General features: G+C 42.6%; 1 protein-coding gene across 1 annotated transcript; it reads left to right on the forward strand.

Annotated features, from left to right (window-relative positions):
- The first annotated feature begins 2,430 nt into the window (after positions 1-2,430).
- LOC142768636 (uncharacterized) lies at positions 2,431-22,946 on the forward strand. The gene is made up of 7 exons (XM_075870646.1): positions 2,431-2,570; positions 6,203-6,365; positions 14,048-14,160; positions 16,263-16,331; positions 19,779-19,814; positions 21,986-22,045; positions 22,690-22,946. Exons 2-7 carry the CDS (start codon positions 6,275-6,277, stop codon positions 22,792-22,794), a joined length of 474 nt encoding a protein of 157 aa, XP_075726761.1. The 5' UTR covers positions 2,431-2,570; positions 6,203-6,274; the 3' UTR covers positions 22,795-22,946.
- The last annotated feature ends 1,416 nt before the right edge of the window (positions 22,947-24,362 follow it).

Below are 24,362 nucleotides of genomic sequence, written 5' to 3' on the forward strand. Positions count from 1 at the left end.
TTTATTTTGCCCTAATAGGAAAAAAATACGGAAACCAGGACAAGGCCCAATATTAAGAATGTTCTTGTGGTTGTTATTCTGTTTGCTACTATGGATTACAACTGGATAGCGCGCCCATGCACTGAGCGAATAATAAGAGATTCAACTGTATCATTTGCCGTCTCTTCTCCAACAGACATCTCGCTTGTTACTTCTGAAAACTTAGCTGTATCTACCGTCGTTCTGTATGATATATACTGACGCCGATAATTTGCTCGAGTGGATGACCACCAGTGCGGCATGCATGTTATACCATATATAGCACCGTATGTAGCACCGTTCATATTTAAAAAATACTGGATATTTTGAATTCGAAGCATTTCTTAGCAAACTTCGGCGACTTTCTATCTATCTATCTATCTATCTATCTATCTATCTATCTATCTATCTATCTATCTATCTATCTATCTATCTATCTATCTATCTATCTATCTATCTATCTATCTATCTATCTATCTATCTATCTATCTATCTATCTATCTATCTATCTATCTATCTATCTATCTATCTATCTATCTATCTATCTATCTATCTATCTATCTATCTATCTATCTATCTATATAGCCACCTACGACTTTTAGCTCTCTTGGTCGTTTCGATAATGGGATCTATACCAACTTTTTTTATGGCATAACATGACTGTATGACGAACACAACTCGCTAATCAGGACATAAAAATCTTGACATATATGTAACAAATGTCATCATTTAAAAGTCATGGTTTTGCTGCTCCTGCGGTTGTTTCGTTCACATGACATAATGCAAACTTGGTATGGTACATGACTGCATGGTGAGCATAGGTGGCAGGCTCTAATGTAGAAATCGCGACATACATGTCATTTAAGTCACGACTACACGCCATATGCTCATGGTGCGCTCGCAGTCATTTAAAAGCTTCATAAACACCAAATTCAATATCACGTGACGTAAACAGATTACGAAGATATATGACTGGTGCAAACACGATAACTATGGCATGCGTGTCATAGAAGTACATCACTACGTGCCACACTCATCACGCACTCGCGGCTGTTTCGCGAGCTTCCCACATAAAAAATTTGGTATTACGTGACGCGAACGGATGACGAGGGTCATCCTAGAACTACAACATAAATACACATGCCCCGAGTTCATTACCGATGCATCAAAGTCCAACACTTCTGTGTCATGTGCAGCGGTACGCCAATCCTTTTCCCAGGCCGGCGTTCTTCGTCCTGATGAAACCATTTTCACAGGAAAAGCTAACGCAATACTGGCAGTCATAAAACATGTCCAAAAACGCTAATAATGATATGCGTGTCATGTAAGTCATGACTACATGCCATGCTTATGGTGATCCCACGATCATTTCGCTAGCTTCACATATACCTTATTTTGCTATTACGGGACATGAATAAAGACGAAGGTCTTTATTCATGTCCCGTATTCATGGTGCAAACATGATAATTACGATATGTGTGTCAAATAAAATGTGACTACTTGCTACTCTTATAGTGAGCTCGCGGCCGTTTCCATAGCTTCACATGTACCAAATTTGGTGTTACGTGACTCGTAGGGATAACGAAGGTATATGACTGATGAAAACATAATTATCATGACATGCGCCTCATCTAAGACATCACTACTTGCTACGCTCATAGCGTGCTCACGGCCATTTCGCTAGCTCCACGTATGTGACGTGAATGAACGACGTAAGTGACAAATCCAAACATGATAATCTTTTTATGCGCCTCGTCTAAAGCATCACCACATGCTACGCTCATGGGGCGCTTTAGGATGTTCTGTTAGCTTTACATATACCAAATTCTGTATTACGTAATGTGCATAGACTACAAGTCTAAATACCGGGCGTAAACATGAGAATCGTGACATGGAAGTAATGCACGGCATAATTTACATGTCTAGCACTGCTGGGGCTGGTATTGCAAACGTTAGCGGTTCCGTCGTTACACGACTGTATATATGAACAACATACTTGCATCTTATCCAGATACCCAAGTGCGCATATTCCTACTCTTGTTTACTGTGTACTACATTGATAAGCCTCGTAAAGTTAGGGTGACCTTAAGTGTCAGGTCAACCTTCCTCATTCGTACTTCACGTATCATCGATTCCCGCTGTACGTAGGATCAGCCAATTTTTTTCTCTTCATTTTTCATTCTTTCCCTCTCACTAAAAAAAACTCGGATTCTCATAGAACCATGCCTCGCGCCTTTGTTTTACTTTCATGGACAATCATTCATTATTGATTCTTTTTCTGCCTGGACAGACAGATCGCAAAGTAATTAAAAACCCTGGAACGTTGTTTGCTCAGCTTGAAAAGTGTGACGATTCTTCCTCAAAGCAAGTTTTGTTGAAGCGCAGTTATAGCTGCGCAATATAGTGGGCTGTTTCACTTTATTAGTAGAGGAAATTCTATGGCAATTGAAAAACAGTCAAAGTGTTAAAACAATTAAAGCACATCAACATAGCTATATCTCCTTACGCTGACGAGAGAATACCCATCCAGGATTTTTTATACCACACGTCAGGTTAGTAAAACCAGTTTTTATCACTCAAGTGCTAAAATTACAAAAGATGAAGCACACAAAACTTAACTAGAAAACCATTTGCTTAAGTTTAGAACAATTTAGAGCAAGTATCTTGTTAACTAATTATTCCGTCGCCAAACGGTGGAGTGTCTGCTGCACTGCGTTTTTTACTAAAAGAAATGAAAGCTACTAAATGTAGTAGAGATTTACACCTTATGAGTAAGCAACTCGCTCACAAGACAAAATGCGTAACACTTGTGCATGCCCATACTGATCAAACCAGAAATAGCTGTTAAATAGCGGTAGTAAAACAGCACAATTAATGAGCGCCTTGGTGAGTCGAGATCTTCATGCCCTGCCTTTCCTTGCATCTTCATCTCTCTCTCTCTCTCTCATGCACTGCCTGCAGATTGGCCACAAACTATAATTTGTTTTTTTCTATTGTGATGAACATAATGACCGGCATAAAGTATAAAGTACTGTACAGTGCATTAAAAAAACTTGCAATTGTTAACCCGTGCTCGTGTTAGAAATTTAAAAACTCTACGTCGGAGCCGGAGATCGCTAGTTCGTATGGTCTATAGCGCCTTCCAGGATTGTGTTTTTTTTCATTGTTTTAGTAGTGTACTCACTTGTCTAGTTTCTCATATGGCTTCTAGTGAGAGCTGCGTACTTGAAGACCGAGTTTCTGTGAGCTTGTAGATGTGCTCAAACATTTTACCTGTTTTGTAATCTGAAATAGCACTGCTACGCACCCACCCACGCACACACACACACACACACACACACACACACACACACACACACACACACACACACACACACACACACACACACACACACACACACACACACACACACACAAACACACAAACACATACGCGCGCGCGCGCGCGCGCACGAAGGAGTATGCGTTAGTTTTCCCGGGAGCTCAGAGTTCTCACGTATATCTTTCTTAAAATAAGCCCATTAACTGTCTTTTGGATGGGAGGGCTCTCCGAGGAGAGTAGAATGCTGTCGAACTAAAGTTCACCTACGTATTAAAAGAGTGCCATGAACCCGACGAGTCAGAACTTAAAACAAACATGCAGCTAGTGTTCTGCTGTGAAACTGGACCAAGTGCGTAGCTCAGGTTACCAGCGCTTCCCGTTCAGCCATTGCTATCGTTATTGGTGCCACGATTGCTGTTGTTCACTATACATGTATTGCATGGAATCCTGCGGTTTTCACGTTGTGCGCTGAGCAGTGGAGCGGTATGATGATTAGATCGGGCTATACCCTCCTTGCCTTCTGCATGGACGAGGCGGTTTTGTTGTCCTGGCACGGCGCGTTGGTGGCCTTTCCACGGACGACAGCTGGATTATTCTGGTGATGTAGACATTTCATATGTTTTCCTTTGTAATAATTTTACGATCCGCGTGCTTGCGTTGACGACCCGCAGCCGTCTGAGCCTACGTTCAGTAGCCACCACTGACCGGGTTCTTCACTCGGAGCTGCATAGGTGTTTGCCGCTTGATTTGCTCGCGTTTGTCGAGCAACGGCTGATCGATAAGCCTTCAAGCTCGAGATTTGCCTGGTGTAGGCGCTGTCTTTCTGGAAGTGGTGGCCGAACCGTGCCTGCTGTTTGGGCGATATAGATAGCGGTTGGAGAGGAATCACCTGCCTCGTGAGGTGGTGGCGCCTGTCACCTGGCACCCGGATCAAACTGATGCATGGGAAACTTCTTAGGACTGAACCTCTTTAGGGTCGAGGCTTCTGAGTTGCCCGGCATTGGCCTGTGACGCCACTGATGGTCATGATGCTTCTGACGATCAAGAACAAGCACGTTGCGGACCACAGATTCTCTCTCTGCCATCATAGCACAACGCATGCGGAGTACCTACTACAAGCCATAACAATGACGAAGACGCTGATGACGATGATTATCGTGGTCAAAAACTGGCTTGAGCAGTATATGACGTCTCGTTGTGCTCCACGATGCATTTAGTATCACTAAAGACAACCAAAAACAGCCAGGCCGACTTCCCTAGTCCTTATTTATCAGCAACTTCGCGCTTGATCCGATACCTTTAGGCAGCAATAATAAAGTTCGTGACTCCTCACGGCATACCACTTGTGACCAACAAACACTCTATATACCTGTACACCCCTTGCCACTCACTTACATGCGTGAGTGGTAAATTTCACGGGTGATTTACGGTTACACGGAGCGATACAACTGCTTTGCCCGCACATCCCATTGAAATCGAGGATTCGCCATAATAGTTAGCCATCATAAGTGAAATATTGCAATTTATGTTGGCAATCACTTTTCTGAACTACATTTTACACCTTCTTCGTTTACAGTAACTTGATTTTGAGCAATGGTAGTCTGGTTTTAGAAATGTACTCAGCGCTTGAACGTGAACGTGGTCATTCCCTTAAGCGTTGTGCACTCAGAGTAGTCAAAGGGCCTTCATTACGGGGCAGCACCCTGCATTTTACACGTAAATTTTTATTATGGATGGCAAAAGTTTCTATGCAACCCTGCCGAAGATTTAATGAAGAAGCAAGAGCTGCGAAGCAGCATCCTGCGAAGTGTATATTAGCGGCATGCTGCATACAACCAATATTTCTTCATGATTGCGTCAGATATATGTTAAATGTGTCATGGATACTTCCCTCTGTTTCGCTGTGTTTTTGTGTTTACATATATTTTCTTTCTCTCATCGTAAATATATGCATGTAGAGGTTGGTGCCAATGCGTGGCGCCGGCCCCTCGTCTTCTCTTGCACAACAGACGCCATTTCACAGTAGAAAACAAACGCAAGGTTAAAAAACGTTATATAATACAAAGCTTGCGTACTCTGTTCTTCAATATAAAAATCTGTCCAGGATACTCTGCAGTTCAAAAAACAAAAATTATCACGGAACTTGAGTGTCCATACCAAACCACTAGAATTCACCAAAATGTTGCCAAAAGTGACCATGTCTCTCGGGAGCAGTCTCTTAAACGCTGTACTGTAACTCCAACAGAGTATCCTCTGCCCAAATAAAAACAAACAAATACTGTAGGGAAACATCTTACTTTTCCTTCTCTCTCTCTCACTGTGGTCCTTCCTTTCACTTTCTTTTATTTCTGGATTCTAACAGTAAATGTGACATAACACGCATGCTTTACGGCCATTAGGCTCATGCTACTCACTGCCACCTTCCCTAAAGTTGGCACATGGCTGTGAAACTTCAAATAAAAGTCAGCACAGTCCGGCTTCTGACGTCATTCACCTGTACAGAATGCTTCGGCGTTCGCTAAGCGCGTTCTGGTTCACAATTATGCCATTTTTATTTCTAGTACACATAGCTACGCTTGGCCGTAACAGCTGTAAAATAACTATAACCGACTTCTAACCGAATAGTGCCAAATATTCACTGAATTAGGTGCAGACGACTAACACTAATACACAGGGGTTAGAAGTTTCATTGAACTCCCTTTTAATTCTCGTTCATTTTTACTTGCATACCTCCCGCATTCACCTCAATACTGTCGCAGCAACTTCTTTGCATATTAGAAGGTTGCCTGTGGATAGCAGCTAGTTCTGGGCACTTTGGCATAAGCGGCACGTGCGTAATTACTGGTTCTCCTCATCTTTCAGCAAAGTGGACGCCTTCTGTCGTTCACGTCACTGACGCCATCTGTCTGCACTGCTTCCAAGTGCACAATAACCATGTTCGAGGGGCTCACGTACAGCCTGTCTGTGTTTGTGGTTCTTGCGAGCTTGGTCAATCAAGGCACATCATGCAAGAAGCAAATGCCACGTATGTAGTGATTTTACGTTCATTCTGAAGATATCACTTAACGTGTTTCGTATCTCTCATGCGCCATCTGTCCACTCCAGCTGTATACAGTGCTTATAGAGCTCTCCTGTTGATACATGGAGGCGGAAATGTTGTAGGCCCGTGTGCTCAGATTTGGGTGCACGCTAAAGAACCCCAGGTGGTCGAAATTTCCGGAGCCCTCCACTACGGGGTCTCTCATAATCATATAATGGTTTTGGGACGTTAAACCCCACAAAACAATCAATCAATGTCCTGTTGATACGAAGCTCGCTGTTTTCATCCCGACAATGCCAGCGAAGTGTGGACGGGGGTGAAATGCAAGAGATCCTTGTAGTGCGCAATGTCAGAGTGCGTGAGGGAGCACTGCGTGGTCTGAAATGTGCGGTTTCCTCCATTACGAAATGCGTCAAATTCACATCTTCGTTCAGGCGCGCGAACTTCAACCTGTTATGATCAGTAGGAGCACCTATACTAAGTTGTTGAGTCGCTACAAAATATTTTCATCAAATCTGTTCTACGTATGTATGCACCCATCTGTCCCACTCATATATATATATATATATATATATATATATATATATATATATATATATACATATATATATATATATATATATATATATATATATATATATATATATATATATATATATATATATATATATATATATACAGGCACGTTGGTTGAGTGGCCAAAGCGTTGCACATACTCAAGTAGATCCTCCGTGAGTGGTCACAACGTGCTTTATTTCGACATTTCGGCCTAGAGTATGGACTTCATCAGGATTGAAAGTACAGTTTGTTGGTGTTTAGCTTTATACAATCTCAAATCAGAGGGAGGAGAGAGAAAGAGAAAAAAAGAAGAAAAAAGACAAGAAAAGAAGAAAAAAAAGAAAAAGAGAGTATAAGGTGGACTCCCTCCGAGGTGCCTCCTTCCACTCTTCCTTCCACTTCCCCCTCCATCTCTCTCCCCTTCTCCTTTTCACCTTTCTGATCTCTGCGGTCTGTGTATGCTTCCTTTCACTAATGCATTCTTCCCGAACAGACGGTGCGTGCTGACTCTGGCGGTTCGGTGTGGGGCAAAAAGAGCTTTTTAAGAAGTTTAAGCCTTTAACTACTCAGCGCCCGTCGACATTTTGTCGGTGAAAGAGGGGTGCCGCGTATTGCCGCAGAGGCTGGTAAGCGGGCGCAATGCGAATTCCTTGCCCGCTTCTGGATTACGCGTGCAGTAGGAGGTTCCCCACTGTGTACTTGGTTGCTGTTGGGCATGTCATGCTTGGCACAATTGATTGGGTAGTAAAGTAAAAACAGAAAACAGACGACAGCTGTATTTAGGAAGAGTAGTCACACTTGGCATTGTTTTGAGTTGTCCAGTGCCCTTCGCAGCTGCAGTGCCATTAACTCAGTTACTATTTTCATTATTGCCGTTATTGTTTTCTAATGCTTTAATTGCTGCAAGTGTACCAGGATTCTCATTTATTCCTCTATCGAGGGTGTTAAATCGGTGGATAAGGTATGACTCTCGTTGTTCACGTTCTCGGTTTGATTTAAATTCCGTCTCTAAGAGCATTACTGATAGTTTGTCGAATGCATGGTCGAGAAGATGGAGATGGCGCTGACGGTCACTCCTACTTCTAAATTCACATATAAACCCCAAAAAGTGGATGGAGGGACGGCCGCTGTGATAGCTCAGTGGTTAGAGCATCGAACGCGTTATTCGAAGGTCATAGGTTCGATTCCTGCTCACAGCTGGTAATTTTTTCATCCACTTTTCTTTCTTCTTTCTTCTTATTTATGTGGTTGCTTGGGCGAGTTGGTACGACATGATTCACATAAAAAACAGCGCCAAAAAACGAGAGACAAGAAAAAGAAGGAGACAGACAGTGGCACTGAACTTACAACAAGCTTTATTTGCCAGAGCCGCACAATATATACTTGGGCAGCTTCTAACAAAAAAAGAAAATACAAAACAAACAAAACAGAATCCACCTAACAACCACATAGTCATCTTCACAACGCACCATGAGTAGCACGTGTGCTAACGTGCCGAAGAAAATCTATTTCTTGTAATGATAGCGCACCCCTTGACGTTGCAAGTAAATATGATCGTCCCATTCTGAATATTTGCAGAATGGGACGATCATATTTACTTGCAACGTCAAGGGGTGTGCATAGGATCATGCCTTGCGCCCATTTTGAGTGATTTATTTTTAGCCAGCCGTGATCGTGCCATTCAGAATTGCTTGGGATCCACATCTGTTAAGAGAGTATTCCACTATGTTGACGATTTCCTTGTGTTGTTTCAAGCTGGAACCTCCTCGGATGGTCCGCCTTTGACTAGTATTTTGGAAATTTTCAGTAAGTGTCTTTCTCCGCTTGTTATAACACATGAAGTTCCGGACAGAGGAGCCATCAGGTTCCTAGATTTAATGTTAACGTTGAGTCCTTCCCACGTGTGTTGGGCCTATGAGCCACGCGCCAACAAGCCAATCCTCCCTTTTGGTTCAGCACATTCGAAAGTGGTGAAGCGCGCTATAGCAAAAACTTGCTACACAAACGCTTTGCGAAAGTCCTGCTATCACACAATTCTGTCCAGCTTTAATAAGCAAACTAAACGCCTTACAGAAGCTGGTTTCCCGATGTTCGTTTTGACCGCCGTTGCTGAGTGTCTACTCAGAGAAATCAGAACGAGCCCAGAAAATAATGCTCAGAACCGTACAAAGGATAAGGGACGTGGGAAACGAAACTTCGTCGTTATTCCCTATATCCAAGGCGTCACCCACAATCTCAAAAAAGTAGCCAGCAGGTGCGACGTAGACCTGGTTTTTTCTGCCCCAGAAAAACTGGCTAGGTTGTGCAGAGCCGTGAATCCTGGTTCGAGGGGCGAGCGAGGCTGCAAAGTCAAGCATCGAAAGAAGTACGTTCCATGCATTGAAGGAGTGGTGTACTCACTACCACTGTCTTGCGGCAAGTGGTACATCGGCCAAACAGGCCGGTGTTTAAATGAGCGGCTGAAAGAGCACGCTCACAACGTCTCCTCTACAGTTTCGGGTCATCTCGGCATTCATTGCCGAGACTGCGGCTGTGTCCCTGATTTTCAGCTTTGTACCGTCATTAGGAGGCATCGGGACCAGTTGGTACCTGAAATTTTATGAGGCTTCAGAAATAGAAAGGCTGGGCAGTGCATGTGTCAGCAGGCCTTCGATTGCGCTATCATTAAAAGAAATAGATTTTCTTCGGCACGTTAGCACACGTGCTGCTCATGGTGCGTTGTGAAGATGACTATGTGGTTGTTAGGTGGATTCTGTTTTGTTTGTTTTGTATTTTCTTTTTTTTGTTAGAAGCTGCCCAAGTATATATTGTGCGGCTCTGGCAAATAAATCTTGTTGTAAGTTCAGTGCCACTGTCTGTCTCCTTCTTTTTCTTGTCTCTCGTTTTTTGGCGCTGTTTTTTATGTGAATTCTTATTTACATTCCATTGGTTCTAATAACTTCCCCTGTACATTCCTTGGCATTACTGTCTGTTATATCTCATTAATATTGTGTTAAAACACGGAAATACGAGCCCTTAGGTATACACTTCTCTCTCTTATTTCATTGAACGAGGGTCTCGTACTGGCAGACTTGGTGTGTTTAGGTTGTATAAGAGGGACAATTATTCAGCTGCCCGCTAATAATAAGTCCACGTGCTACGTGACACCAAACTTGCGAATAAGAGTGTTTTCACACTGGTTGTTTGGCTTATAGATGGCGCTGACGGTCACTCCTACTTCTAAATTCACATATAAACCCCAAAAAGTGGATGGAGGGACGGCCGCTGTGATAGCTCAGTGGTTAGAGCATCGAACGCGTTATTCGAAGGTCGTAGGTTCGATTCCTGCTCACAGCTGGTAATTTTTTCATCCACTTTTCTTTCTTCTTTCTTCTTATTTACATTCCATTGGTTCTAATAACTTCCCCTGTACATTCCTTGGCATTACTGTCTGTTATATCTCATTAATATTGTGTTAAAACACGGAAATGCGAGCCCTTAGGTATACACTTCTCTCTCTTATTTCATTGAACGAGGGTCTCGTACTGGCAGACTTGGTGTGTTTAGGTTGTATAAGAGGGACAATTAATCAGCTGCCCGCTAATAATAAGTTCACGTGCTACGTGACACCAAACATGCGAATAAGAGTGTTTTCACACTCGTTGTTTGGCTTATAGATGGCGCAGACGGTCACTCCTACTTCTAAATTCACATATAAACCCCAAAAAGTGGATGGAGGGACGGCCGCTGTGATAGCTCAGTGGTTAGAGCATCGAACGCGTTATTCGAAGGTCGTAGGTTCAATTCCTGCTCACAGCTGGTAATTTTTTCATCCACTTTTCTTTCTTCTTTTTTCTTATTTACATTCCATTGGTTCTAATAACTTCCCCTGTACATTCCTTGGCATTACTGTCTGTTATATCTCATTAATATTGTGTTAAAACACGGAAATACGAGCCCTTAGGTATACACTTCTCTCTCTTATTTTATATATATATATATATATATATATATATATATATATATATATATATATATATATATATATCGCCGAATCAGAATGGGGTCCTGAAAATTGGCGAACATTTCGAATTACACAAGTAGGCAGCTTATTCTTTGGCAGTGATGTGTGGTGTTTATACAATTTTCAAACTATCAAGAGCCGTGCAAATCTATAACAAGGTGCGAAACTACTTCGCCTCCCTGCAGGGATAACCGCTTGCGACTTTACCCGAGTTCTATGCTTCTCTGAGGAAGCGTCGATGTTGCTGTCTCTCGCGCTCAGCACAATGACGAAGAGGGGACCTTTATCCAAATTTCACCGCTTTATCACCCCGCGGGTAGTCTGACGAAAAAGAGTGGTCAGCTTCGCCAATGCTCCACAATATTGTATGCTGAATAACCCAAATCACGAGCATACTTCCTGATTTCTAAAAAAAAGAATAGAATAGGCACGCCGTACATTGCCATGCCCTGCACTTTTCTAATTGAAATGACTGGCCTTAATTTTTTTTGTTTCCTACTTAGTGGCAACAGTTTAATTACGCTGTGGCAAAGTGTTTTCACCACGTTGCCGAGTTTTTGGGTGAAAACAAAATTAGACTAACTGTGGTAGCGTTCAAATAAAATAGCCTGTATTATATAAAGGATTTTTCCAGAGCATGCCGGTCTCTGTCAACACTTTGTGTTCAACGGAAAATCACCCCTGCAAACTTCCGGTTTAGCTTGTTCTTGTGTGCTTTTAGCGTTTGTTGCTGGCTGCAACTGCTTATGTTCTAATGTTTCAGGCAGATAATATTCTTCTGGTGAAGAGCTGGCAACTCCAGCACAGCTGTGTCAAGCCAGGATGCAGTCTACATGGTAGAAATAATTTTATATGATAGTCAAAACGTTATGTTTTGCTCCCGATCGGGATAGAAAGAGCGCCTGAATTGCAGTGATTACGCGAGAAAGCTGGATTCGCACTGAGAGCGCGTAGCTTTGTTCTGCCCACTTCCTCAAAGGCAATGTAAAGCTCAGCGCAGCCTAATGACACAGAGGTGAAACTCAGACGTCAGACTAATCAAAGGCCCCCGGTTACCGGGAATACATCAGTCACTGTCGTGCTCCATCTATGGCAGATAATTGTACTGACGCCTGAAACGGCTTGCGAAACGTGAAAGCTAACACTGAAAATCCATCGCAGAGGTGTTTGTTTTATAGTTTCAGCGAGATCATTGATGTGTACTGTTCGAAACAACACGAGACACAATGTAGCTGCGCTTAAGAAGACTTGCAAACAGTGTAAGTCCTGCTGTCCACGTTTGGTTGTCATTGCGTTTGACTTTTTTTAAAGTGACGCCTGCGAGTGGGCTCTCATCTGTTCTGATCACCTGTCTGATCACCTGTCTTTGATCACCTGTCTTTGATCTGACTGATCACCTGTCTTTGTGCCTCTAATGAACATCACCACATTCTAGATAATTTATCTTTTGGGTGTTAACATGGACTGTGTTTAGGTATAGGTTCAACTTGAAAGTTTGATTCATGAATTGCTGATCCGTGAGTAAACCATAATAGTTGGCGAGACCCTGCAGCCACAGTTGAACGCCTTCACATCAGTACATGTTATCATTTCTCAGTCACACGAACACTTCGGATCGCGAGCGCTTCAGCTCGCCACTGATTTCTTCATGAAAATTGACCGGTGTGACCCAGACGCAGAAAGAAGCGTTTTATACTAAGTTCGTGTGCTTTGAGGAAAACGCAATTATGTACGGGGTTCAACAGGAGGAAGTTCTTCAGTTATAGTCGATAAGGTGAACTGAACGACTTCAATACGAGTCGAGCAACTCCTCTACTGCATGACGACGATGTGGGTGCGCTTCGAAGACGCGGAAAGGAAAAGACAGCTATGCGCTGTCAATTCTCGAACCGCGCCTTCAAAGCGCATCCACATCGTTGACATGCAGAACCAACTAGTTCAATTAAGTTCGCTCACTAACTTGTCCAATATAAGCATTTTCTATTTGTATAGGCACTACAACTATCAGAGGTAACACGGAGCAGGGGACCTGCGCTCATCGTAATGCAACGACGAATATTTTGCGTGGCGCCCGTCTGCCACGCGAGCCGTATGACCTGCAGCAGTGACCGCGCCTGCACATGCCGTGCGCTACGTCGAGCCCCTTCATGTAGCCGCTAGATGTTGTCCTCAGCTATCACAAGGAACGCGCCAGAAATAAAAGAGCAGCAAACTCAAAGACACCACGAAACTACCGCTGGAACTATTGTAAAGCATTGCCAGAAGTTCCGCACCCGAAGTCTGCTGGGGTAGGCCGTACGGCATGAGCCATTTTGTTTACAAACATCGAAACCGTCTATAAGAAGGTCCAGTAATAACCGCATAAATGGTACGTATTTTGGCAGCTCAGCACACAATGGAGCCTTAGCTGTTGAGCGCCACGTCTTAATTGAAATTTTAAGCTACGTAGCCAAAATGTGCTCTTCGCTCTGTCAGTTCATTGAGTATCTTGGGTTTTCAAATTGAAACAGTCGCTACTACATTGCAATAAATTATAGATGAATCCATTGTAAGGCTCATACCTTAGTCCGATTATACAAAATCTACGAAAATATACACGATGGCAAGCTGTCGTATGTTTACCGTAGTTGTACTGTGTTCATCGATCTTATTGTTTGCAATTGGTGTACTGTTTTTTTATGTACCTTCCTTTTTCTTTTATATTTAAAATTTGTTTGTAAATGTAACTGTCGCTGTGCTGCCGTAAGTCCTTGTATTGTGGCGGCGTGCTCGTCGAACTGCCGGAAGACAGCTTATATTCGCCGCTGCTTTGTCTGTTTGAGAAATAGACAAGAAAAATTAATTGACCGATTTTTCAAGTAAGCAAAAGGTATTTCGATTTAGTTTTTCAAAATTGTTCACTCTGATCGTTTATATCTTCCAACGCATCCAGCATGGCATTAGAGTAAAAGTCAGTTTATGGCGGTATTTCTGAATGGAGCATGATTGTAGAGCAGTCATAATATGTGAGTCTTTACAGCTGACTGCATAAACGTTATCGGCAAAAAAATCCACAGTTAACAATTATTGCAACATTTCCTACCAATAATTGATTTTCACTCTGTAGCATTTGGACCACGTCTTCTTCGGGCAAAAGCACTGTTTGGAAACTTCATGCGAGATTGCAAAGCGGAGCTATTAGATGTGGCTAAAGCTGTTCCTCCGCAAAAAGTGCACGAGGTACGTACATCAATTAAATGATATCGTTTTCCTGATAAAGAACAAGCATAGAACTGTGGCTGATGGCCGCGCTTCTGTAAAGCATGTCATAAGAGAGTGCGCATCTTCAAGCATCTTTTTTTTTCGAAGCCTTTTAAGCGCCAATTATCCGCTTAATTCATGAACCCAACGTTTTATCATTACGAGCGGGGCCGCGTTTTTTTCATTCGTTTTTCATGTTGGACTTTGCTTTTATGTCACGCGCGCCAATTTGTTCGGCTTGCATAGGATTAAACCCTGACGGGCAAGAGCCAGTAAATTGCGGAAAAAAGATATAGAAAGAGAAGGGGGGAATTAGAAATATAGAAAGAAAGGAAGATATAGGAATAAATGTACTGACTGGGAATGAGAAAGAAGGAAACAGACACGAAAAGAGTGTGAAAGAAAGCGAACGCAAGAGAAACTTTAGGCAAAAATATTTCTTGCTGAGACGGGATTCAAAATCCCGCAGCTGGACTACAAGGGTGCAGCTTGACACAACCCCTTCGATATCCAGGTGAGGTACGCTAGCAGAGCATATCATATCATTGAATAGCACAGCATAGCAGTATGATGGGACAGGAAACTAAGGGTGAGAAAGGGCCGATTGACGCAACAACTGGGACTGACGCAACAACTCGGACGGGAGAAACAGCACATAGAGATAGGAACAAAGATACAAAAAACGGAAAATCACAAAAACACAAAGAGAGAGGGCAACAAGAAGTATGGAATAGTCATTTAAAGTATACCAAGGGGTGGCGAGAGAAGTGAAGGCGAAGAAGAAGGAAGGGGGAAAAGGAGGGGAGTGCCACCTGCTGGCCCCGTTCTGTCCTGTCTTCGCAAAGCTAGCTCACACCTGCAACAATTTTAGTTGTATTGGGACGTTAAATCCCACATATTCATCAATCAATCAATATTGCCACGTTCGCGATATACTAGCATTCTGAGTGGTTTTCTGTGTATCAGATTTGTCCTACAATTTTGTATTATGCTCTCATCAACAAGCTTTGTACTGGCTCACCAAGAAGTTGCATGCAGAGTTGCGTCGAGCAACAAATAGACAGCTCTGATTTCAGCCACGCTACCGACAAATCGTTTGTGATGTCAAGCGCAAAATTGCTGTTGCATAGACGGCTATTGTGCTTTCTCCTCCTCCTCTCTGCATCGCATTCCCCCCCCCCCCCCCCTTTTTTTTTCACCATGTGCAGATTAGCCCACCAGGCTCGGCCTTGATTAACTTCTCTTTGTTTATTTTAACAATAATATTTGTATCTCTCTACATTAAAAAAATGGCGTTCGCCAACTCTGCTGCATGGTATCGGTAAACAGTAGTGGATAATGTTACCATATGTACAAGCTTTAACGCTCGTTCTGTATTCGTGGAAGAAAGAATAAAGAAAATAGATGTGTTTCGCGAGTTCCCCGCGATAGTACGGTTAACTAAGTGAGCAATGATGATCTTGAGCATGCGGGATGGATATGCCGAGCTCCACGGTGATTGAAATCAACTAACAAGCAGATCTTGTGGGTGGACCATAACTGCAGCCATTTGCTGCTATCGTAGTCTTGATTCATTTGTCTCCTACAGTCAGCTGTTGTGGAACACACCTGCCTCTCAAAACATCGCAACACTGAAAAAAAGTGTGCTGTCCGTAATTTAAAAAAATGTAAGACGCGCATGTTCCTAATAATTACCGTAGTTGATCGACTGTCACATCAAAGCTGATGCATTTTGCTTTGCCTTAAAACATACGCCTAGCTTTCACGCCTGATGTGTAAGACTAAATTGTGTAACAATGTATCTGTATGATAATACCTGTTAGTATAGTTCAGTAATTACGCACGGCACACAATTAGAACATATTCTAATAACTAACGATGTCAACGACAATCGCTCCCTTAACGCGCTAACTCTTAAACCTCAAGATATATGTCGCAAGCATCGAGAAATATTGGCGAGTGGTTCAAGAAACCACGTCACTTTATTTTTCTCTTTTCAAGTCGTCCTAGAAACGCACAATCATTTCCCAAGTACATTTCGGAAGCTGTTACGAACATGTTTCATCCCGTTTCTCTTGCAGATGGCGGAAATGGCCTGCCGTATTTATAATGCGTGCAAACCGTCTGTGATTGAGACACCGCCAGATGTGGTAAGTATCTCTGTTTTTTTTTTCATATACATCGCGCGTGCTTTCATTACAGCTATAGTTGCATGCGGTACACTTTTCAAGCTTAGTAGTTCATGTCTAGGGTACACAGCGCTTGAGGATGCTGCCCTGTCGTATAGAATTATGTCAGTTCCTTTTCGGACCTCCGCCTACGCTACACGGACTCTTCATTGCCATGCTCTTTTTCCGTAACACACTGCAGGCGTCAGAAAGGCAATCAGGGAAAGCATGTGCGAAGAGCTCATTAGTAGAATACCACGTTTACGCGTTTGCAACACAGTAAAACACTAAGCTTGGGGGACCACGGGGTGGTGATATCCGCAAGCACGCACGCACACATGCACGCACACAAACATACGTACGCTTGCACACACACGCATGAGCTAGCACTCGTGCAATGACACACGCAAATGCTCACCTATATACTTGCACGCACGTACGCATTCACATGCTTACCCACACACACGCAGACACGCTTGCACAAATACACACATACACACACACATGCTTGCCACACACACCCGCATGCATGAACACAAAACACTGAACATAGGGAAATACACCACTGTTGCATATACACCTGCTCCTTCCTGAAAAAATAATCAGTTTATTACTTGCACTTCCATGTCACACTAGTAAGGTTTCACCCCAGTTTCTTTCTGAACAAAGTGACTTAAAAAAACTAGCTTGGGACATTTTCTCTCTTTATTTTATGTTATGTTGGGACGAAACACAAGCTTTGTACTGGCTCATTAGGAAGTTACATGCAGAGTTGCGTCGAGCAACCGTTATACCTACTGGTGGTGCAGTCATCCCCCATTTTATTCTTAGTTATTTTTATTATGTGGGGTTGAAAAGTGTACAAACGCAGGCTCACGTAATAACGTATGCTTGCTGCTGCGCACACACACGCACACACACACACACAAATTAAATCATGTGCACCACCACGTTGATCAAGTGGCTAACCCCCGTATTCAGAAACGCTCCTCGACTCGACTTTCACCCTTCACTTGACAGAGTTGAGAACTGCGCCGTTGCTTGGCTGAAAATGATGATGCTGCGCTACTCAAGAATCGCAGCAGATTATCGCTGTTATGCAGTGACTTGCCGTGCCTAAAGACGGCGCTCCCATCTGCTTTCTCAAGTGAAGGTGAAACGTTGAGTGAAGGGACGTTCTAGAATACGGGGATGAGGTACTCCGCCTCTCACCTGCATGTCGGGGGATCGAATCCCGGCAGCGGCCACTGCATTTCTGTTGGAGGCGGAAATGTTGTAGGCCCGTGTGCTCAGATGTGGGTGCACGTAAAAGAACCCCAGGTGGTCGAAATTTCTGGAGCCCTTCACTACGGCGTGTCTCATAACCATGTGGTGATTTTGGGACGTTAAACTCCACATATCAATCATTATCAACAAATTAAACCGCCTTCCCAATCGTTAGCTTGCCTTCACGATTTGGTGGGGACCTAAACTCAGCGGCAGTGAAAGCCAAGTGCAAAGGCTTTCACTGCTATCTTTAAGTCCATATACCTTGAATTTTAGTTCAAGGCTAACGCTGCTTTTTAACTCACAACTAAAGATGCCCACGCCTCAGATAGTGGAATTTCTGCAAAACAAGCTCTTTAACGCTGTCGTGTTGATACAACCTCAACTATACAAGGAGATTGGCGTAAAGAAAAACGAGAAAGAAGTCAGAAACGTTTCCCATCAAACAATAGTTTATAAGCGTGGCATATTGTCACGTAGCCAGGAACGACACAGAGCTCTTCGGAAAACCAGTTTTACTAGAGCGACCTTGGGCATGGCAATAAGTCCCCAAACAAACGAAAAGGAATACAGGTGCCGAAGAAACGACGCACCCATCGACGACGGCAGAAAAACGTATGTCCCTGTGTGTCTAGTGGGAGCATTCTTACACCTTGCCGTCATGCTCTCAGCCAACATCAATTTACACAGATAACGCTGGCCTAATGGTCAAAGGATGAAATACTTTCCCTATGAAATGAGATAGTCCGAGGGTTGAGGAAAACATGTACTTTGCTTGCAGCACAGCATGGGTGCGGCCCACAACAGATAGCCCGATCCGGTGCAGCCAGATGTTCGCCACAAAACACAAACGAGAAGGCATAGTTCGCGGCAATATAATGTAAGCAGTAGAACATAAACATGCATGCAGTCCTTTAAGAATTGCACAACACCAATACATCAGCCTGGTTATGATAAATGCTAGGTGAAACAGGTGACCGGTTCAGAAATGAGAATGCTAGAGGCACAAAAAATATGCACGTCAAAACAATTTGCAAAGAGTAGGCATAAACAGAAAAACACAAATTACTCTAGTGCACTAGTTTGTTACTAGTACGTGCGGACAAACGTGTTTTTAAGAATTATGATGACCGCTATTTTAATGTGGCTTGGGCAGTCAGGCAGTTTTGGCGCTAGTTTCTTCGCCTCACAGTCACGCAGAGTTCATGCGTATAAGAGTATTTGCATCTGCGTAGGCTAGTAGACGCTGCCTGCTTCGGTGTTGCGAGTTGAAAGGAGCGTAGGAGAGGGAGAGGGGATGCGCATGCGCAGTTTGTGTTGACGCCACAGTTTCTATATCAGCAACGAATGGTTGTTTTGCTCACCGCGAGATGATGCGAGAAGAGACTGTGGTTGCTAGCGCTCAGGCCACGCGTCACCGTGTTCCCATTTATAGAAGTTCACACTGTACGTTAATCTGGTCCTTCAGTCGGCATCACTCCCACGCTGAAGATTAGTTCCAGCTGTCGCTATCATGTCGCCTGTGTCGTTTTTTTTTTCTTTTGCACATTGGTTAATTGTGAGAAATATCTATTTAGAGCAGTGATTCTGAATAAAGGACAAGATTTTAGAAAGTAGATGTGCAATGTTTTTGTGTTTCTTGGTCGGGTGATCGTGACAGAACGCACTGTAGCTCTTTAACTCAAATAACAGGAAGCACCAAGTTTCTGTGCATTTAAACAGAGTTTTCAATAGTTTAAAACTGATATAACGCTGTACAGAGAATATTTCGCATCAACTGTGTCAGTGCACACGGGTATAAGAAATGCCGGCGTACTCAATGACTGGAAGGTAGAAAGAGCCACAAGGCTCAGGGGGCCAAAATGAGAGACTGCACAAATCCGTACAGAATGAACAAATCACAATCACCTGTGCTTTGAGCAGTGTTCTAAAGGCACTATTTACCAGGTTGTACATTAACATTATTATGGTAGCACCAAATATGGTAACAACTGGTGTGGTTATTTGTCTGATATTCATGTTGCCTAAAGTAAGGGAGGGACACCTAGCAACGCATTACTTCGATTATGATATGATGACGGAGCTGTACCGGTAAATAAGAGGAGATGAATACCTGCGTAACAATCCCACTCCTGCTGTTTTAATGCGTTTTCTTTTTTTCAGATGTATGACTGCGCTTATTCTGTTACGCAAAATGTGGTATGAATACATATGTACTTCGTGTGTTATTGATTTGTATGTCGCACCGTGCATAAGACAATTATGTGGTGCACAATATTTGTATGTACAAAATATATTTATAAGCTATTTTCTTCTTCAAGGGAAGGTAATGGTATATTTTTCTTTAAATGAAAGCTCAGATTGCAATTGCATACAATTTTACTTTTCACGCAATTCCAATAGTTGTTTACATTTTATCATTGCGAATTGCATACGCGAAATCAACCGCACAAAACCATCGTTTACGATGTTTCCGAAACACGCATATCTACCGCAGTGGCTCCGCGATTACGAAGCTCGGCTACTGGCCCTCGCGTCGCAGGTTCGATACCAGTTATTGCGATCGCATTTTGAAATACCTTAATGGTGTGCTGCGGGACACGCCCTGTAGCGAGCAATGGGCAACACCAACGTAGGGGCCGCCAAGCCAAGCTTGCCGGTCACTTCACGGAGCTACCCAACGCTAGTCGGCCATGAGTGCGCTGCGGATGGCCGCCTTCCACCTGGCCATGGAGGAATCAAGGCTTGATTGAAGGCACTTCAAGAGCATGTTCGCTAGCGTGTACTTCTCCCCGCATGCGGAGGGCACGTAATCAGGAGAGTTCTTAGTGGATATTGCATTTAGTGTACGGAAATTGGGGTATGTTTTCATCTGTAGCCCACTAAACGTAGGCGACGTGCACGAGTGTACCCGGTAACGAGATGCAGCGCTGCCATTACTGTGGCCTTGTCCATTTGACATTTGTCATTCTTACAATGAATGCAGTTAAATGCTTAGGCCGGAATACAAAGCTACAACAATGAAGCTTGACGAGATTACCACCCATGTCTTTGCATAAAGCGTAATAACGAGCCACTCAAGACCTTAAACATTCGAAATAGCGAATACGAATGACAAATGAATATCAACATATAGTTATACACCTGTCCACCCTAAATATTTCACTAAGACAAACTGCCTAACGAAGTTATTTCACATACACGACAATGAGTACATATTAGGAAGAACAACATACATAATAAAGTGACATAAATTGAATAAAATAGTTAATTTGGACAAATGACTCAGCAACACCAACAGAAAACGTCAACGGAAATCATGTTACACTAAAGTTCGACGTATTCTAACGCAATATAAAATGTCACGTTTGAAAGAGTGAAATGATGAACTTAACGAAATGGTTTAGCGTACACAATAAATAATCTCATTAACTCATTTGTAATATTACTATAAAATTCAATGGGTTGACAGTGTAGTTGCTTTAAAGTAAATGCGCATGTAGTGTTCTAGGCCAGTGCCTGCTAGTTTGTGCCTCCTAATTATATCGCGATATCGGCTCGATGCCACATATTGTAACACAAGTTCGATTGATGTGCTCCGACTAACTTCCTGTTACATTTATAAGGGCACGTATGATACGAAGTGATATGGAAGCGACGACTTCAAATTAACTGTCATAGAGGCAATAAAACATCCTATTAAAGACATCTTGAAACAATGGGACCTCCGATTGTAATACTCCACCAACTATGGTAAATTGTATCCAAGGAAGCTGAATAAATTGATTGAAGTTGGTAAGAGCAGCCATTACAGAATAAAAACATCACAATTATCATTACGGGTGTCTAAATCTTACTATAGCCAGCAGCCCACAGTCAGGTATTTTCGTCTCGTAAGGGCCATAACAGTCAGAAAAGTAAGAGTGGAGGGAGGTGGGGTTGTTCTAATTGTATGCAAACATCGTCATTCGAAGGAACCCGTTTCTCATATACGATATACATGCCATTTTTGAAGGCGATTAGGCGCCAGGATTGCAGCATCTCTATGCCGATCTTAGCAAATGACTCAAATCTGAATAGAACTTTTGTTGCCCAGCTATCTTTGAAGACTTCGTGGCCACTTGGGGTGCCTAAGGAAAACGTTCTTTCTGGCCAGTTGTGTCTTATGAAGACAAATATTAAGAAAATAAAAAAATATTCGCCGAAAAACGGCAAGCAAGTGGTTGGAAGGCTGCACGTTTAAGATCCCTGTCCTATAGGTTGCCGTAGCAAACATATAGATAGGCCTCCAATCATGAAAACTTAAGCACATGGTACATCAAGTCATGGTTGTTGCACTGATCACTTTTTTCTTCTTTTTTTGTCATTAGAGTCATTTCACCTACTTCGGTATGCCAGACCAATTTCAACACATTGCCAAAAATTACTTGGTACGTACCCAAACGAAAGTAGTGGTAAGGGCTCATTTTCTTACTTAGACACGCAGTAATAATGCAAACTAACTGGCATTGATTCCGCGGAATATGTAGAGTATGTTATTATTAGTAAATATATTGTATGTCATAAGAAATAAACGTGGACAATGCGATAATGTGCCGCGGGCATGTACAAAGACCGCAACTTCTCAATAATGCGTCTGGTGCTCAGTCAACATAGCTACAGGTATTCCCCATGTGTCGTCGCACTGCCCCATGATCAAGCAAAAGTGTCATGTTTCGACGCCAACGCATTAAGTCAAGGTGACGCCTCAAATTAAGCTGAATATCTGGCGTTATGATGAGGCATCAGAAACGAGCGCTTTCTGTCGTGCCATGGTGGTGTCACGCTGATGTGACCGTCACAAGGCTTGCACTCCTCACACGCTCCTCTCTTGCAGAAGAAAACCATCGTATTTGAACTACTTCACTCACCTGCCATACTCAGCTCCAGCTCAACGTGTAACGAGACAGTTAGGAATTTCACTAAAGAATATGAATTCATCAGAATGTTTCTAAGAGTTGCTAATAGATCACACATGTTAGTGAAAACAGCGTATCTAGTATAGTGACTGGTGTCCCTCTTTTATTTTTTACAGGCGTGTGCTCAGAATTCTATGAAGAAATATTCTGTCCCACTACAAACTATAGATGACGTTATTACGGTCGCCTACGTAGCCGTCCACACCTTTGGTTGGACCTGAATCCGCAATGGCTCCACCATCATGATATGCTACAGGGCATCAGATATATTACCACGCCCTCGTAACTATATCTGATTTGGGCAAGCGCTCACCTGTGACATATAACATCAGGTAGCTTTTGTATATTTCGAAAATAAAACTTCCACTAGTGACTCCTTTTTTTTTCACAAGGTTGCGATAGCTTCCTGCGGCAGCACAGCCAAAACTATGACGCTGAAGAGCGCATTCACGGATTATACACTGTCGTGTATAATCCGTGAATGCTATCTCTTGTTGCTACGCTGCATAGCAGAGAACATATTACTTATCTTGTTTCTGTCACTGTTGAAAAAGTTTCATGCTCAAGCTAAAAAAATAGCACTCCGTCTAGAAATTGCAATTCTTGTTTCGAGCATTGTGTTTATTAGAGGCGATTGCGCGCTTTGCAACAGCCGTGCAAAACGATGTTGTAGCTCTTGAAGCAGGTGCGCCGATACTTGTAAGTGAGCATGAATTATATTACGTTAATTTAATGGTACGGGAGACGACAAAAGATGGGTGTATTTACAGTATTTGCGCAATCAAAGCGATTGTGGCAACAATAGCCAAGATGGCGCAAACAGAGCACAGCCCGTTTAGCACTAAATCAATGCATTAGCAATGCCTATAAAGGTTTTACAAGAGTCTGTAAACGCCAAAATTTCAAACATTTCATGTGTCTTTGAATAATTAGCACTATTCTGGAAACAATAAAACATAAAGACTACTTTTATTGTAAATAGAAATGCAATAAGTCGTACTCCTATTTTAAAGAAAGCTCTAAATGCTTTAGAAATTGCTCGGTCAGTATGGTCAGGATATCAGAAAAGCAGTAATACATCGACCATGAGGAAAGACCGTAGAAACACAAAATATATGGGAAATCACAAAAGAAGTTATATTCAAAGACTGAATACAGACAATTCAACCGGAAGAACCATCAACACAAGTAGCTGATGAATCATTCGCTATTTTGCTGACATAAGACGTAACCTAGCTAATCAGATTTCTTCATGTAAGCTCAACCCAGCCCAAGCTAGGATAGTTGAAAATCACTTTCATTTGAAATAAATAAGCCATGACAAAGTGAAACCAACTATAAATGAATTGCATTTAGGGAAAGCTTCTGGTCAAGATGGTATACACACTATAATTTCAAAAGACAGTGTTGGCATTCCCTGCAGCTCCATTTGCCAAGTATTTAATGTAGCGTTTGCTACCAGTTTGTGTCCCGATGTACTGAAAACAGCCAAAGTCATTCATGTGTTAAAATCTGTGGATTAGAATCAGCCATGGAATCACAGACTAATATCCGATCTGAGTATCAAAAACATAGTGTTTGAAAAACTGAATTTCCAAGAGTTGAAAAGATTCCAAAACCAAAAAAATGTAATTTACCCTTGGCAGCATGGCTTTGTATCAAATTGATCAACATCTACTGCCGTATTAACACTCTCTCAATAAGTATATTCAGCACTTCATAATATTTAGTTAGTAGCAATATGAATATTTTTAGATATTAGGAACTCGTTGGATACCGTTTCTCACTG

Source organism: Rhipicephalus microplus, chromosome 8, assembly GCF_043290135.1.
Source record: "Rhipicephalus microplus isolate Deutch F79 chromosome 8, USDA_Rmic, whole genome shotgun sequence".
Taxonomy (NCBI): domain Eukaryota; kingdom Metazoa; phylum Arthropoda; class Arachnida; order Ixodida; family Ixodidae; genus Rhipicephalus; species Rhipicephalus microplus.